This window comes from Malus domestica, chromosome 16 (assembly GCF_042453785.1).
Source record: "Malus domestica chromosome 16, GDT2T_hap1".
NCBI lineage: Eukaryota > Viridiplantae > Streptophyta > Magnoliopsida > Rosales > Rosaceae > Malus > Malus domestica.
This window is the reverse complement of record NC_091676.1, coordinates 15874146-15889458: the sequence shown is the minus strand read 5'-3', so window position 1 is coordinate 15889458 and position 15313 is coordinate 15874146. Positions and strand designations below refer to the sequence as shown.

General features: G+C 38.4%; 1 protein-coding gene across 1 annotated transcript; it reads right to left on the bottom strand.

Annotated features, from left to right (window-relative positions):
• Positions 1-4512: 4512 nt before the first annotated feature.
• Positions 4513-5676, bottom strand: LOC139193019 (uncharacterized). The gene has a single exon (XM_070815978.1). It carries the CDS (start codon positions 5674-5676, stop codon positions 4513-4515), a length of 1164 nt encoding a protein of 387 aa, XP_070672079.1.
• Positions 5677-15313: the final 9637 nt, after the last annotated feature.

Genomic DNA, 15313 nt, shown 5'->3' with positions numbered 1-15313 from the left:
TTGATTTTTATTTGAACAATGAATGATGATGTTACTTTTATGTTTCTTTAAGTTGAAACTTTGATATTCTTTTTGTAATCTTTTTTCAACTTCGCATTAGAAATGATCTCCACATTATTTGAATTTTAACTAGTATTGATGTTATTGGTTCAAAATTAAAAAATTCTTGCAAAATAAGTTGTTATAAGATTAAACTCGATAAAATTAAGCAAACTTAAACCCAATACAAGTAAACCCAATCCCAATTGAAACTTGAACCCGAATAAACTTGTATGAACTTGAATCCAACCCAAACATAAATTGTAAAAGTTGGTTTAGAATTGAGTTGACTATCTAACCCGCCCGAATTGCACCGCTACCATATATATGCAATCGAACTTAAATCTATCATAATTCTAACTCGTTATTTCATTTTTTATTTGCACTTGAGCTAATCCCAAGGGCTTCTTTCTCAGAACGTATTTGATTTAAATTCAACATGTCATATTTGCGAAAATCAGTCAACCGAAAGGACCCTAATTAAATGATTCGAACTTTCAGTTGAGGAACGTAACAACTAATAAAAATAAAAAATTAATTAACCAAGTTCATTGATAAAAAAAAAAAATTTACAAATTCTTTTTCTTTTAGGAGAAAATTTACAAATTCTTACCTACATAATATAGACCCGTTATGGTTTTTCTATCTGAAACTAAGAAGAAAAATCATAGAATTGCAGTTCTTTGTCGGAAAATGGGATATAATAATGGTTTTGATGTTCCACCGACTGGTATTGTAGGGGAATTAGTCTTTGGTGGGATGATGGTCTGGAGGTTAGAATCTCTTTTCCTCCAACTTTGTTATTAATTCGTACATTTGCTTGAATGGCTCTCAATGCCAATTTCGTGTTACATGGGTCTATGGAACGCCATATAGAGATGAAAAGGAGGATTTTTGGAAGTGGATGATAACTACATTTGGGCCTTGTGATTTACCGTGGATGTGTGGAGGAGACTTTAATGAATTCTTATGGGAGGATGAAAAATCTGGAGGAAGAGAAGTCAAAATTAATTGTTCAAGATATTTACAGAGTTTTATGAACAAGACCGAATTCATTGATTTAGGTTTTAATGGACCCAAGTTCACTTGGAGAGGTACAAGGGGAGGGCAGATTGTTAGTGTTTGATAGAGTGAATTCTAATGGGGAAAAGAATTAACAGAGAGAGAAGAAGGTGGTTGTTTCTTTCTTCTGCAGCAACTCAGAAGAAGGACATTGTTTTCATTGAATGCCTCACACTCTTGCACACAACGTGCAAGAAGAGATATATTGCTTTTACAAAACTGAGCTGGATCAAAACTTTGAAAACAGATCTCAGCCACACTTTTAGCTAATAGCTAAGATCATCACACATGGCACTCATGGCCTTTTCATCTATATATCTTCTCACTTAGTATTTAACATAAGTGCATACACATATTAACATCACAACTTATTTCTAATCAGCTATAGACTTATAATTCAACACTCCCCTTTAAGTCTAAAGCTGATTTCACTCCAAGTTTGCTTCTGAGAAGATTAAATCGATCTTTGGTGAGAGGCTTTGTGAAGATATCTGCCAATTGTTCTTCTGTGGGACAGTAGATCAGATCAATGATGCCTTCTTGTAGAGCATCTTTGATAAAATGAAACCTCCTGTCAATGTGTTTAGTTTTCTGATGAAACACAGGATTCTTGGTGATTGCAATTGCAGCAGTGTTGTCACAATGCATTGGAGTTGCTTCAGTTTGTAACTCACCAAAATCTTCAAGAACAAACCGAAGCCAAATAGCTTGAGCAGTTGCATCAGAGGCACTGATATACTCTGCTTCTGCAGTGGAGAGGGCTACACAATTTTGTTTCACCGAAGCCCATGAAAACACCCCACTGCCAAAAGAAAAGGCATATCCAGAAGTACTCTTGCTGTCATCAACAGATCCTCCCCAATCACTATCACAAAAACCAATCAACATTGCCTTCTTTCCCTTCACATACTCCAAGCCATAATCCAAGGTGCCTTTAATGTATCTTAGCACTCTTTTAGCAGTACCAAAATGCTTGTTTGTGGGGCTGTGCATGAATCTAGCAAGAAGACTGGAAGCATACATTATATCTGGTCGAGTGGCTGTAAGATATAGCAGGCTTCCCACAATTCTTCTATATTGTTCCTCATTTGCTGATCCACTACCATCATCTTTACATAGTTTGTCTGAAGGAACAAGAGGAGTAGATACAGATTTGCATTCACTTAAGCCAAATTTGTTCAACAGAGAGACAACATATTTTCTTTGGTGAATGAAAATGCTAGACTGAGTTTGAATAATTCCCATGCCAAGAAAATGATGGAGAAGACCCAAATCAGTCATTTCATATTTGATCATCATATCTTCCTTAAATTCTTTCAACAGATCATTGCTGCTCCCAGTATACACAATGTCATCCACGTAGATTGAAACAATCAAAATTTCATCTCCCCTTGTTTTGGTATAAAGAGTAGCCTCACTTAGGCTTTTCATAAAACCACACTGTGTAAAATAGGTATCAATCTCCCTATACCAAGCTCTGGGAGCCTGTTTGAGACCATAGAGAGCTTTATGGAGTTTATACACTTTGTCTTCCTTTCCTGTGATTACAAATCCATCAGGTTGCTCTACAAACACCTCCTATTCCAGAACACCATTAAGAAAGGCCGATTTTACATCAAGCTGATAGAGTTTCCAACTCTTTTGTGCAGCCAAGGCAATAAGAGTTCTGATTGTATCCAACCTAGCAACAGGGGCAAAAGTCTCATTATAGTCTATTACTGGTTTCTGGGCATATCCCTTTGCAACAAGCCTAGCCTTGTTCTTTTGCACAGTTCCATCAAGGTTGAGTTTGGTTTTAAATACCCATTTAACTCCAATTATAGGCTTATTAGTTGGTCTGTCTACCAACTTCCAGGTTGCATTCTTCTCTATCATGGAAAGCTCATCCTTCATGGCTTTCATCCAAGACTCATCCTTTTCAGCATCTTCATACTTTTCTGGTTCTATGATGCACAAGTTGCACTGAGCAAGAACATCTTCCAGATTTCTCCATTTCAATGGAGTATGATCAAAATCTTGTGAATCTCTCACATTTTCACATAATCTGCTAGAGAACTCACTTGACTATGCTTGTGGAGTAATCTGAGCATCATCAATATCACTTAGAGTTTCTCTCAAATAACCTGGTGATGAATTATTTAAGACTTGAGTCTCATCATCTGTGAACTCACTCCTTGGTATCTCAATTGACTGCCATTCATAATTAGGCATAGTCACCTGTTTATTTGAGCTTCCCTGCCAGTCCCAACTTGAATCTTCATCAATCACAACATCTCTTGACAATATCAACCTTTTGGAGAGTGGATCAAAAATTCTGTACCCTTTCTCACACTTGGCATAACCAACAAAAACTCCCTTTATACTTTTAGCTTCTAGTTTGTGCCTTAGCTCAGATGGAGTGTGAACATAACAGATTGAACCAAAGACCTTCAAATGAGCAATACCAGGTTTCCTTCCACTGTAGGCTTCAAAGGGGGTTATGTTGGCAAGAGATTTGGTAGGACATCGATTTAAAATGAAAACTGCAGTATGTACAGCTTCTGCCCACATATAGTACGGCATTCCTTTATCATGTAGCATAGACTTAGCCATTTCAATCACTGTTCTATTTTTTCTCTCAACCACACCATTTTGTTGTGGTGTGTATGCAAGAGAGAGTTGCCTTTGAATGCCTTCTGTGTCACAGAAATGATTGAACTCAGAAGACAAGAACTCCCCTCCTCTGTCACTCCTCAGGCATTTCACCTTTAAACCAGTTTGCAGCTCAGTCATTGCTTTAAATTTCTTGAAGCAAGAAAAAGCATCAGATTTATATCTAAGAAAGTATACCCAAATCATTCTTGTTGCATCATCCACAATCAACATAAAGTACTTGTTTCCTCCAGTGGATTCATTTCTCATTGGTCCACATAGATCAACATGAACCAATTCAAGTGGAGCACCTGCTCTTTGTGCTTGACCACTAGGAAAGCTTTCTCTGTGTTGCTTACCATATTGACAGCCTTCACAGACTCTATCATACTCATCTAGATATGGTAGACCATGAACCATGTCTTTATCCTTCAATTGTTTGATTCCACCAAAGTTTAGGTGACCTAATCTTCTGTGCCAAGTCAAAGAACAATGAGCAAGACTAGTCTTCAACACAAGTTGTTTCTCAGGCCTTAGAGATAGAGGATAGCACCTGTTTTCTTTCATTTTCACACGGATAATTTGACATTCCAGAGAAGGACCATAAAAAACAGTACACATATGTCCACCAAACACAAGATAATATCCGTGCTCATCCATTTGTCCTACACTTAATAGATTCTCTTTCAAACCAGGTAAGTACATGACTTCTCTGATGTATTTCTTCCCTCTGTTAGTTTCAATTTCCAGTGATCCCATTCCTGCCACATTAACTAACACTCATGTTGGCATTTGAACTTTCCCTGCAACATTTGTCTTCATATCAACAAGAAGATCAACATTCCCTGTCATATGATTACTGCAGCCACTATCTATATACCATTCCCCATTAACTTTTGTTTCAGCAATAACACTATTTGCATAAAATAAATTTCCAGTCACCTCCATTTGATTTGTACAGTTTGCTTTCTGAATAGCTTTTCCAGCAGTACATTCTTTGGCCCAATGACCAAATTTATCACAGTTATAGCACTTGGATTTCCCTTTATGCCTACATTCACCATAATGAAATTTGGAGCACACTTTGCACTGAGGTTTTGTACCCTCTTGACCCATGGTTAGAGAATGAGTACTATTCTGTGCAGAATTAGAAAATGACTTTTGCTGAAACTTGGGTTTTGAGTCCCACTTTTTACCCTTTTGATTCCAATTTCTCTGTGGCTTAAAAGTACTAGACTGAGCATAACTTCGATTCTGCCCTTTTGAATTAACAGTAAGTGAAGAAAATGCTCTCTCAGTTGCATCAGAGGAATGTAAATCAAACCTCTGCTCTTGACTCTTCAATATAGCTAGTACTTCTTGCAGTTCAACAGACTCTAAACATTTGGTATTTTCTATCACTAAACAAATAGGATCATACATCTTAGTGAGACTAATTAACACCTTCTGAACTAATCTCTCATTTGATAGAGCTTCACCAAACGTCTTCGTTTGATTAATCAGATCATTTAAACGAGTAAGATACCCAGTCAAAGATTCATCATCACGCATTCTAGCATATTTAAACTCACGTCTAAGATTCTGAAGTTTTACAGACCTAACCTGATCACCACCATGGTATTCTCCATACAAGAGATCCCATGCCATCTTAGCTAAATCAGCGTTAGCAATCCGAGGGAAGATCTGATCAGATACTGCATTTTGAATGATTCCTAGGGCCTTTGCATCCTTCATAGACATCACAGTCATTTCTTCATCGACTGCATCGTCCGATGACCCTTCAGCTTCCTTCTTCTTCTTCGATTCAGGGGTTGTAATCCCTTTCTCCACCAGGTTCCATAACCCAAGCGATTTGAAGATTGTTGCCATCTTAATCCTCCAGAACTCGTAGTTCTCACCAGAGAAAATTGGAGTTCTCACCTCCGAGCTTCCAGATCCAGACATCTTGGTCCGACTGTTGATTTTCTTCTCAAATAGAACTCCGGCAACCTTCACCGAGATTCGACTTAGCTCAGTGACTTCACAGCTTCACGCCCAGACTCAATTGATCGGAACCGGCTCTGAGGCCATGTTAGTGTTTGATAGAGTGAATTCTAATGGGGAAAAGAATTAACAGAGAGAGAAGAAGGTGGTTGTTTCTTTCTTCTGCAGCAACTCAGAAGAAGGACATTGTTTTCATTGAATGCCTCACACTCTTGCACACAACGTGCAAGAAGAGATATATTGCTTTTACAAAACTGAGCTGGATCAAAACATTGAAAACAGATCTCAGCCACACTTTTAGCTAATAGCTAAGATCATCACACATGACACTCATGGCCTTTTCATCTATATATCTTCTCACTTAGTATTTAACATAAGTGCATACACATATTAACATCACAACTTATTTCTAATCAGCTATAGACTTATAATTCAACACAGATTGTGGAAGAAAGAATTGATAGATGTTTGATTAATGGGAAGTGGCAGGAATGGTGGCCAAATACCGCAGTTATGCACGAGTTAGTAATGGGATTGGATCGCTGCCCACTTATTGTCAATTGTGAACCTGACACCGCTAGAGGTAAATGTCGGTTTAGATTTGAGGCTTTTTGGACGAAGGAAGAAGATTGTAGAGATATTGTAAAAAAGTGTTAGGATTAGGAGTGTGAAGGAGACTGGCTGTTGAAATGGCAAAAGAAACCTAACTTATGTCGTGGTAAATTGAAGGAATAGAGCAAAAGAAAGTTTAGACGGAGGAGGCTGCAAATTGAAGAATTAACGGGTCAGTTGGGTGTGCTGCAAACGAATTGGAAGGAAAATGTTGAACAAATTCAGGCTGTCTCTTTACAGCTTGATAGATTAAGGGAGCAAGAAGAAAGGCTGCAATGTGGTGATGCTAACACTTCTTTCTTTCACCAGTCCACTGTGCAGAGAAAAAGACAAAAAAAGATTATGAAGATTAAGGATGGTAATGGGCAGTGGGTCGAGAATGCAAATCAAATAAGGAAAACATTTGAGGAGCACTATAAGTCTTTGTTTGTCTCGGATAGGCCAAGAGATTGAGGTTCACTCATTGATTGTGTGGATTAGAAGGTGACAACGGAGATGAATCTCACTATCACTTGTTCGATTATTGATAGTGAGATTGAGGATGCAGTATTTCAAATGGGGGGTATGAAAGCACTTGGGCCAGACAGATTTCAAGGCATATTCTACCATTGCTACTGGGATGTTATTTCGTAGGAGATTAAAGGAATAGTCAACGATTTTATGAATGGGGAGGTTAGTCCCAAAAAATTGAACTCTACACAGCTTGTCTTGATCCTAAAGGTTTCGAATCCAGAGTCCGTTGCTCAATTTAGACCCATTAGCCTGTGCAACTTTTCTTATAAGGTACTCTATAAAATTCTTGCCAATCGACTTAAATCACTTTTACCAACGTTAATTTCTCCAATGCAGAATGCTTTTGTTGTTGGCCGGCAGATTCAAGATAATATTTTGATTGCCCATGAGATTTTCCATTTCATGAAACTATGAAGAACTAAAAGAAAGTTTGAATTGGGTGTAAAGTTGGACATGAATAAAGCTTATGATCGTGTGGAGTGAGATTTCTTGGAGGAGGTTATGGTTAAGATGGGGTTTGATCGAAGATGGATTGATTTAATTATGAAGTATGTGGTCAATGTTAACTTCTATATCGTAATCAATGGTAGACCTGGCAGGAAATTTTTTCCTTCACGTGGGCTTCGGCAAGGGGATCCTCTTTTACCCTACCTTTTCTTGTTTGTAAGTGATGTTATTTCTTTGCTCATTCAAAAAGCTGTGGATTTGAATTATATTGAAGGAATTAAAATTAGCTCAAATAGTCCAAGTATATCGCATATGTTCTTTGCGGATGATACCTTGATTTTTCTCCAAGCCAATCAACAAAATTGCAAGAACATTGTTCATATTTTAAATGCTTACTGTGTTGCTTCGGGCTAGCAAGTTAGTGTCAATAAATCAAGTGTGTACTTTAGTGCTAGTACCCTAAGAAATGTAAGGGAAGAGTTGGGTGCTATTTTGGGGATGCGAATTGTTGATAACCCTGGTACTTATCTTGGTCTGTCAACAATTTGGGGTAGGTCTAAACGCCAAGCTTTGGGGTATATCAAGGATCATTTATTAAGGAAAATCCAGGGTTGGAAACAGAAATTGTTGTCACATGCGGGAAATGATGTACTTATTAAAGATGTTGCCCAAGCTGTACCAGTTTACCTAATGAATATTTTTAAATTTCTTGTAAGTATTTGCAAGGAATTTGACTCTCTTGTGGTTGGGTTTTGGTGGGGACAAAATGTTGATGATAAAAAGATCCACTGGGTGAGTTGGGATGTCTTAGGCTTGCCAAAACAAGAGGGAGGTTTGGGTTTCAGGAATTTGCAAGAGTTTAATGGGGTCCTTATAGGTTAGAGTTGTAAAGGCAAGATACTTTCCAAATTCATCATTTCTGGAAGCTAAAAAAAGGAAGCAGGGCTTCGTGTGCTCGGGCAAACTTACTGGAAGAGAAAGAGATTTTATTGGGTGGTGCTTAATGGTAGGTGATGAATGGTGAAACTATAAGGTTATGGGTGGATTAGTGGATTCTTTCATTACCAAATGGGCATCTTAACCCTTGTGTGGATTCTAATATAAACCTGAACCAAAATGTTGCCTCTATAATCTAGCCTTCCTCTTAGGAATGAGATCTTCAACCTATTAGTTCTTGCCTATCTTAGAGGGAGCTTGATGAAATAAAAGATATACAAATTGGGGACCCTTCTTGTAATGATAGATTTATTTGGCCTTTGGAGAAAAAGGGTGCTTATACGGTGAAATCGGGTTATCAATGGTTACATGGTAAGGAGTTTTCTAATCGAAATTGGAATTCCTCCTCAATGGCATCAATCAATAACCAAGTCTGGAAAAGTACTTGGAAGTTGGAAACCCTTCCTAAAATTCGAACTTTTATGTGGAGAGTCCTTCATAGAGCTCTTGCCACAAGGTTAGATCTCTTTAAGACTTGTTGCTGCCTCACCAATATGCCCCATTTGTAATGAGCAAGATGAGTCTGTGGAGCATATGTTTTTTCTATGCCCATGGGTTGAACCTGTTTGGTTCAGAGGCCAACTTAACTAGAAGGTGAATAAAAATGAAATTGATACTTTTAGTAATTGGTTACATTCTCTAATTATGAATAATAAGGGCAGCAGGCAAGATAAAACTTAGATTTGGTCACAAGTGGCGTTCACTTGTTGGAATATTTGGAAAGAGAGATGCAATGCTATTTTCAATCAAAAGAATGTGTCTCATTTGTGGGTTATTCACAAGACTACAACTGCATATGCTACTTTTATGGAGGCTACTAGGAGAACTCAAAGGGCTACAAGTGGGAGGCGGACAAGCTCAAACAACCATGGAAATCTCCATGGTAATTCTTAACCCATCTTTGCTTGGTCTCCACCTGATCGGTCATTGTTTAAAGTTAATGTGGATGTTAGCTGGAATGCTACAATGAAGAAAGGAAATATTGCAATGGTAATTAGAGATTCAAATGGTAAGTTTGTTGCTGCAAGGAAATCATGTATCTCGGCGTTAAGTGTTCAAATGGCGGAGCAAAAGGCGATCTTGGATGGGTGTATGCTTGCCAAGAACTTGGAGTTAGATAAAATTGTTATGGAATCAGATTCAAAGGAAGTAATTTTAAGCTTAAGTAATTCCATATTCAATGGCAGATGGGACATGGTTCCAGGCTTAAGGAAAATTATGTGTGCGAACAACTTTTTTCTAGATGTGTCATTGGTCCTGGGTGCCTAAATCGGCCAACATGGTTGCTGATCGATTAGCTTCTTCCAAGAACTCAGAGATGAGTGATTATTTTTGGGTTGAGAGACCTCCATCTTCGATAGTTCATATCTTGAACAAGGATAGTTTACCGTGTCCACCTTAAGTCTTGATTTGGTTCAAGTGATTTAGGGTGACACAATGTTGTGGTTTGTGTCGGGTCTTTGCTTCCTCTATCACCTGAAGTAGTTTCTTTGTGTTATATTTGTTGGTTGATCCTTGTTGTGGACTTCCCTGTACCTTTTTTGGCTTTGACCTGGTTATAAATTCAGTTTACCAAAAAAAAAAAAAAAAAAGAGGATGGGAAAATTAGAAGAAACCCCATCAGCACGCGTTTTGCTTCAACTACATAGTACTACAAAAAAGGCTATCACTGGCAGTGGAAAAACTGACAAGAAACCCCAATTACTGTCGGAATTTTTGGTGAAAATCCGACATCAAATCGTGCAATGTCGCATAGGAGAACCGACTCCGTTGCTACCATCACAAAAATGGTATTGACATCGGTTAGTCTCCTTAATCTGCCACCAAGAAGCAAAGTAATATAAAATAAAAAACAACAACAGCTTAAAAGTGACATCTACACTTACGTCGGTTAGAAACGATGTTGAATTCTGATATGATGGCGGTCCAAAACGACATCAAGCAACAATTAAATAATTAAAATATCAAACCTATTGTCGGTCCTAGCCGACATCAAGTAATAGTTAAACAAATAAAATACTCAAACTACTATCGGTTTTAACCGACATTGCATAACATATAGATACATAAAATAATTATTATGCTGTCACCCATAAGCGACACCAAATAAATTAATAATAATAAAAAATCTTTTTTCCGTTTTTAATTAATAATAATTTTAAAAAAATATATAAAAATAAATCCCACCATATGTCAATGAAAAAACAAACAATTTTAAGCAAACTTCATATTAAAAAAATAAAATTTCTACCAACTATATATTAAATTTAAAATTAACTACAATTCCTAAAAATGTACAAACCCATACAAATTCTTCCGGAACTCTTGCAAAAGATTTTGAACCGGTTGTGTGGTTCATATTTTTCAACTGCTGATTATACTTATTTTATTTCGGCAATCTCTTGAAAAATAAAAGAATTTATTAGACAAATTTCAAGGTATAATAAAATAAATCATGAAACGTTTACCTTTGTTTTTTCTTTATTCCAGTATGTCACCATCGGAATATTTATGTAATCTCTAACCTCTGCCGCTACATGTTTCGAAAATGCACTAGAATTATCACTAATGCATTTTTCAGACGAATCAAATGAACAAGCTTGTTCTTTCCAATTCAGAAATGAGGGTCCGTGTCTCCATTGAGTTATAAATATAGAAAAAACAATTAAAAACCAAGAAACAAAAATAAATTTTCAATTTAAGCATAAAACTAGCTAAAATACAAAATAGAAACTAAAATTAATAATCATAATAATTTAAAAATGAACCACCTTCGAGCTCTTCCTCTTCGAATTGGAGTTCCTCAGAATGTTGATCTTCAAAATGGTGATCCATAGCAAATCGGGAAGGAGAAGAGGAAAAACTGAAAAGGATGAAGAAAGGGACGCACAGATGAAATGGGGAAGGAGAAGAAGAAAGACTGAAATTGGGGGAGAAATGAAAGCACGGATGAAATGGGAAAGAGAGGGGTTTAAATATGGGTACTTAGTTGGCGTCGGTTTAAACTGACATGGATTGACTGACGTTGAATTAAAAGCCACTGGTGTCGAATTAAATGTACATGACAACGATTTTAACCGACGCCAACTTGACACACTTTACTGATATTCACGTCGAGTTAAATGAACCAGTCAACTTTCTTACACCCTTTATTGAAAATATAGCGTAATTAAATTAATGTTGGTGTCGGTTTTAACCGACACTAACTTCTGACACACTTTTTGAAGTTCACATTGCGTTGGTTTAATAAAACTTGCGTCAAATTAAAAGATTATAACGTCAGTTCAAACTGACACTAAGTTTAACCTAAATTTCCTGTGCAAAACAAGCGGGAAATTTCTTGCCTAATATTTCAAGAGTTCCATCCATTTCCCTCCTAATGTTTGGGAAATTTCCAGCCTCCATTTCCCGCCTAATATTTAACCCAAAGAAAAAAGATAACCAGCTTTTTTTTTTTTTTTTTTTTTTTTTTTTTTGTGTTATCTCATATAACATTTTAAGATTTTAATAAATAAAATTTAACTTGAATAAAATACGTAATAAAAAACATAAATATAATTTTATTTTAAAATATCATCACATACAAATTGAAACATAGTCTCATTAATACTTAAAATATATAAAATATATAAAATAATTAATATATTTATTCCAAGTCATCATCTGTTAGGTCGTTGTCGGTATTGGCATAATTAATTAACTTAGTAGGCAACGACAATGATTCATGAAAATGAGTCTCTTCCACGTTGTTAGGATATTTTCATTGTCAAGTATCTGATCTCGAAGCATATTCAAACAAGTTTGATGGTTGGATTGTTGAAATTAGTTTCGTATAATGTGTAACCCATCAAAATGATAGATGCACTAACACTTAAGAGTTTATTTATAATTTCATTAAGTATAACATATGATTTTGTGGTATCCATTAGTGTAAATATTTTAAATTGAAGATCGAATTCATTCATTGTATTCATATAGGGTCAAGGAGTGTAGCTATAAAAAATAATCAAAATCGGAATTAAAATAACCGTTAAATAGTGATTTTTTGTTTTATAACTGTCGACAAGTTTTGTCCTGTTACTTGATCTTTGAATGTTTTTTTTTGTTGCTATTTTTGGCGTATGCGATTTCGAAGCATATAAAAATAAGTTTGACGGTTGGATCGTTAAAATTAGTTTCATAGAATGCGTTGTAGACATCGAAATTTCGTAAATAAATGTTGACCGGTAAATCAAAGTGTCAACGCTCATGTATTACATAAATTTTACACGTAGCGTGTGACTCAACGAAAATTGAAATGAGTTGGAAAAGTCATCAAATAGGACACGTGTCAACACCTGGCAGAAACGACTTATTTCATCTGGAATATTATATTCAAAATTAGGCCTTGGAAATTTCTATAAATACAAGCCTATTTCATTCATTTAAAGAGACCAATTCATATTACACCTTGAAGCTCTAAAGCTCTGAAACTCCGAAGCTCTCAAGCATCCAGGTTCCCGAAGAATCAAGAAAGTGTTCTTCGTTCTTCCAAGATCAAGCCTCGACGGCCCTTGGATCAACAATCATCCACTTTCAAGATCAAGCCCCGACGGCCCCTTGAAGAAAGCGTTCTTCGTTCTTCGTTCATCGTTCTTCCAAGATCAAGCCCCAACGGCCCTTTGGATCAACAATCATCCACCAATTCAAGATCAAGCCCCGACGGCCCTTGAAGAAAGCATCATCGTTCATCATCCGTTCATCCAAGATCAAGCCCCAACGGCCCTTTGGATCAACAACGTCGACAAATCCACACATCCAACCGTTCTTCAAGATCAAGCCTAAAAGCCCTTGAAGATCCGTTCATCACTGTTCTTCAAGATCAAGCCCAAAAGCCCTTGGAGATCCGTTCATCACTGTTCTTCAAAGATCAAGCCCAAAAGCCCCTTTGAAGATCCGTTCAAATCCACCTCAAAGATCAAGCCCACGGCCCTTTGAAGAAACTTCCAACTGTTCATCCAAGATCAAGCCTCGACGGCCCTTGGATCAACGAAACACCCACCAATCAACACCTCACGGAGATCGAATCAGAGGATCAAATAGAGAGAGATTGTAACCCAAAATCATCAAATACTTAATATTTGTTTGTGCACGTCGTTCTTGTCTCTTTCGTTTCAGGAATTTTCCGTGTTCACAAATTGGCACGCCCAGTGGGACCATCTCTACCTCTCATCTCTTTCTCCGTTCAAGAAATTCGAGCACACTTCCAAAATTAATGGCTTCAAGGAAGGCTCAAGCTGTTCCCATAACCGGCGCAAAGAACAAAGGCGCCCTCGTCGCAAGTGGTGTCACGTTGGGTATCACGACTCGAAGCAAAGCAAAAGCTACTTCTGCCACCTCTTTCACCTCTGCATCAACTCTGCCAGGGGAACGAGAGTACCCCAGGCACGAGCCTATGATCACCTTAGCCTCACTAAGGGCACCAAGGGGGGAAAGACCAAGGGAATACTCCGAATCCATGCTCTCCGATGACGATTCAATCGGCAGTTCAGCCATGCAAGTCATGACCGCTGGAGCAACTTCAGTCGAGGAACAGCTTGCTCAAATGAATGAAGCAATCGCAAGACTAACTCGAACTGTGGAAGAAAAAGACTTGCAAATCGCGGCATTAGTCAACCGACTGGAGGCGCAGGACAGCGAGAAACCCGACCCAGAGAATGATCCACTAAAGGGAGGAGCTGGCGGAGACGAAGAACCCCCGGTGAAGAAAATCGATGGGAAGCCGAAACCAGACCAAGCAACGGCACTCATGGGATCTCTTTCTATCCAGCAGCTGCAAGAGATGATCACCAACACCATCAAGGCACAGTACGAAGGGAGCTCATATACCTCCGGGTTGTACTCAAAGCCGTATTCAAAGAAGATCGACGCCTTAAGGATGCCGAGGGGTTATCAACCACCAAAGTTCATGCAATTTGATGGAAAGGGAAACCCGAAACAGCACGTTGCCCACTTCGTTGAAACCTGCAACAACGCAGGAACCGAATGGGACTACCTCGCCAAGCAGTTTGTGCGCTCGCTGAAAGGAAATGCCTTTGAGTGGTACACGGACCTAGAGCCTGAGTCCATCAACAGCTGGGAGCAATTAGAGCGGGAATTCCTCAACCGCTTCTACAGCACCCGCCGCACTGTGAGCATGCTAGAGCTAACGAGCACAAAGCAGTGGAAGGACGAGCCAGTCATTGACTACATCAACAGATGGCGCACTCTAAGCCTCGACTGTAAAGACAGGCTCTCGGAAACCTCTTCAATCGAGATGTGCATCCAAGGCATGCAATGGGGTTTGCAATACATCCTTCAAGGCATTAAACCACAGACTTTCGAGGAATTGGCCACTCGCGCCCATGACATGGAGTTGAGCATCGCCCATCATGGGAAGAAGGAACCGATCGCCGACTACAAGAACGACAAAGTTCTTGGGCCAAAGGTGGAGAAGGCTACGTGGAAATCCACCAAAGAAGCAATGACAGTCAACACAGCTCCCGTCAAAATCCCTACACGAGGCAAGGCGATTCAAAACGAAGCTTTTCATGATCAAGAGATGCGTAGACACACTTTGAAGGAGCTTGAGGAGAAGACTTATCTATTCCCCGACTCTGATGTGGTTGCCATGCTGGATGACCTGTTAGACAAGAAGGTGATCAGTTTGCCTGAGTGCAGACGGCCGGAAGAGATAAATCGTACCGACAGTCCAAGATACTGTAAATTCCACCGCTTCATCAGTCATCCGACAGAAAAATGTTTCGTGCTGAAAGATCTCATCATGAAGCTGGCTCAGAAAGGAATCATCGAGCTAGATCTTGACGATGTGGTGAAGTCAAACTATACCACCTTCACTTCTGGCTCTTCCGACTCAAAGTTTTCACCTCAACCGCTGGGGGCATCCTCCAAGACAAGCAAAGTTGAAGGATGGACTCAAGTCACTCCTAAGAAATTGCACAAGAAGCATACGTCTCCTCCACAAGTCCGCCAATCGGAAAGGGGGCAAAGC

Coding starts and splice junctions, on each gene's coding strand:
- LOC139193019 (XM_070815978.1), bottom strand. CDS start 5,676: ATGTCTGGATCTGGAAGCTCGGAGGTGAGAACTCCAATTTTCTCTGGT.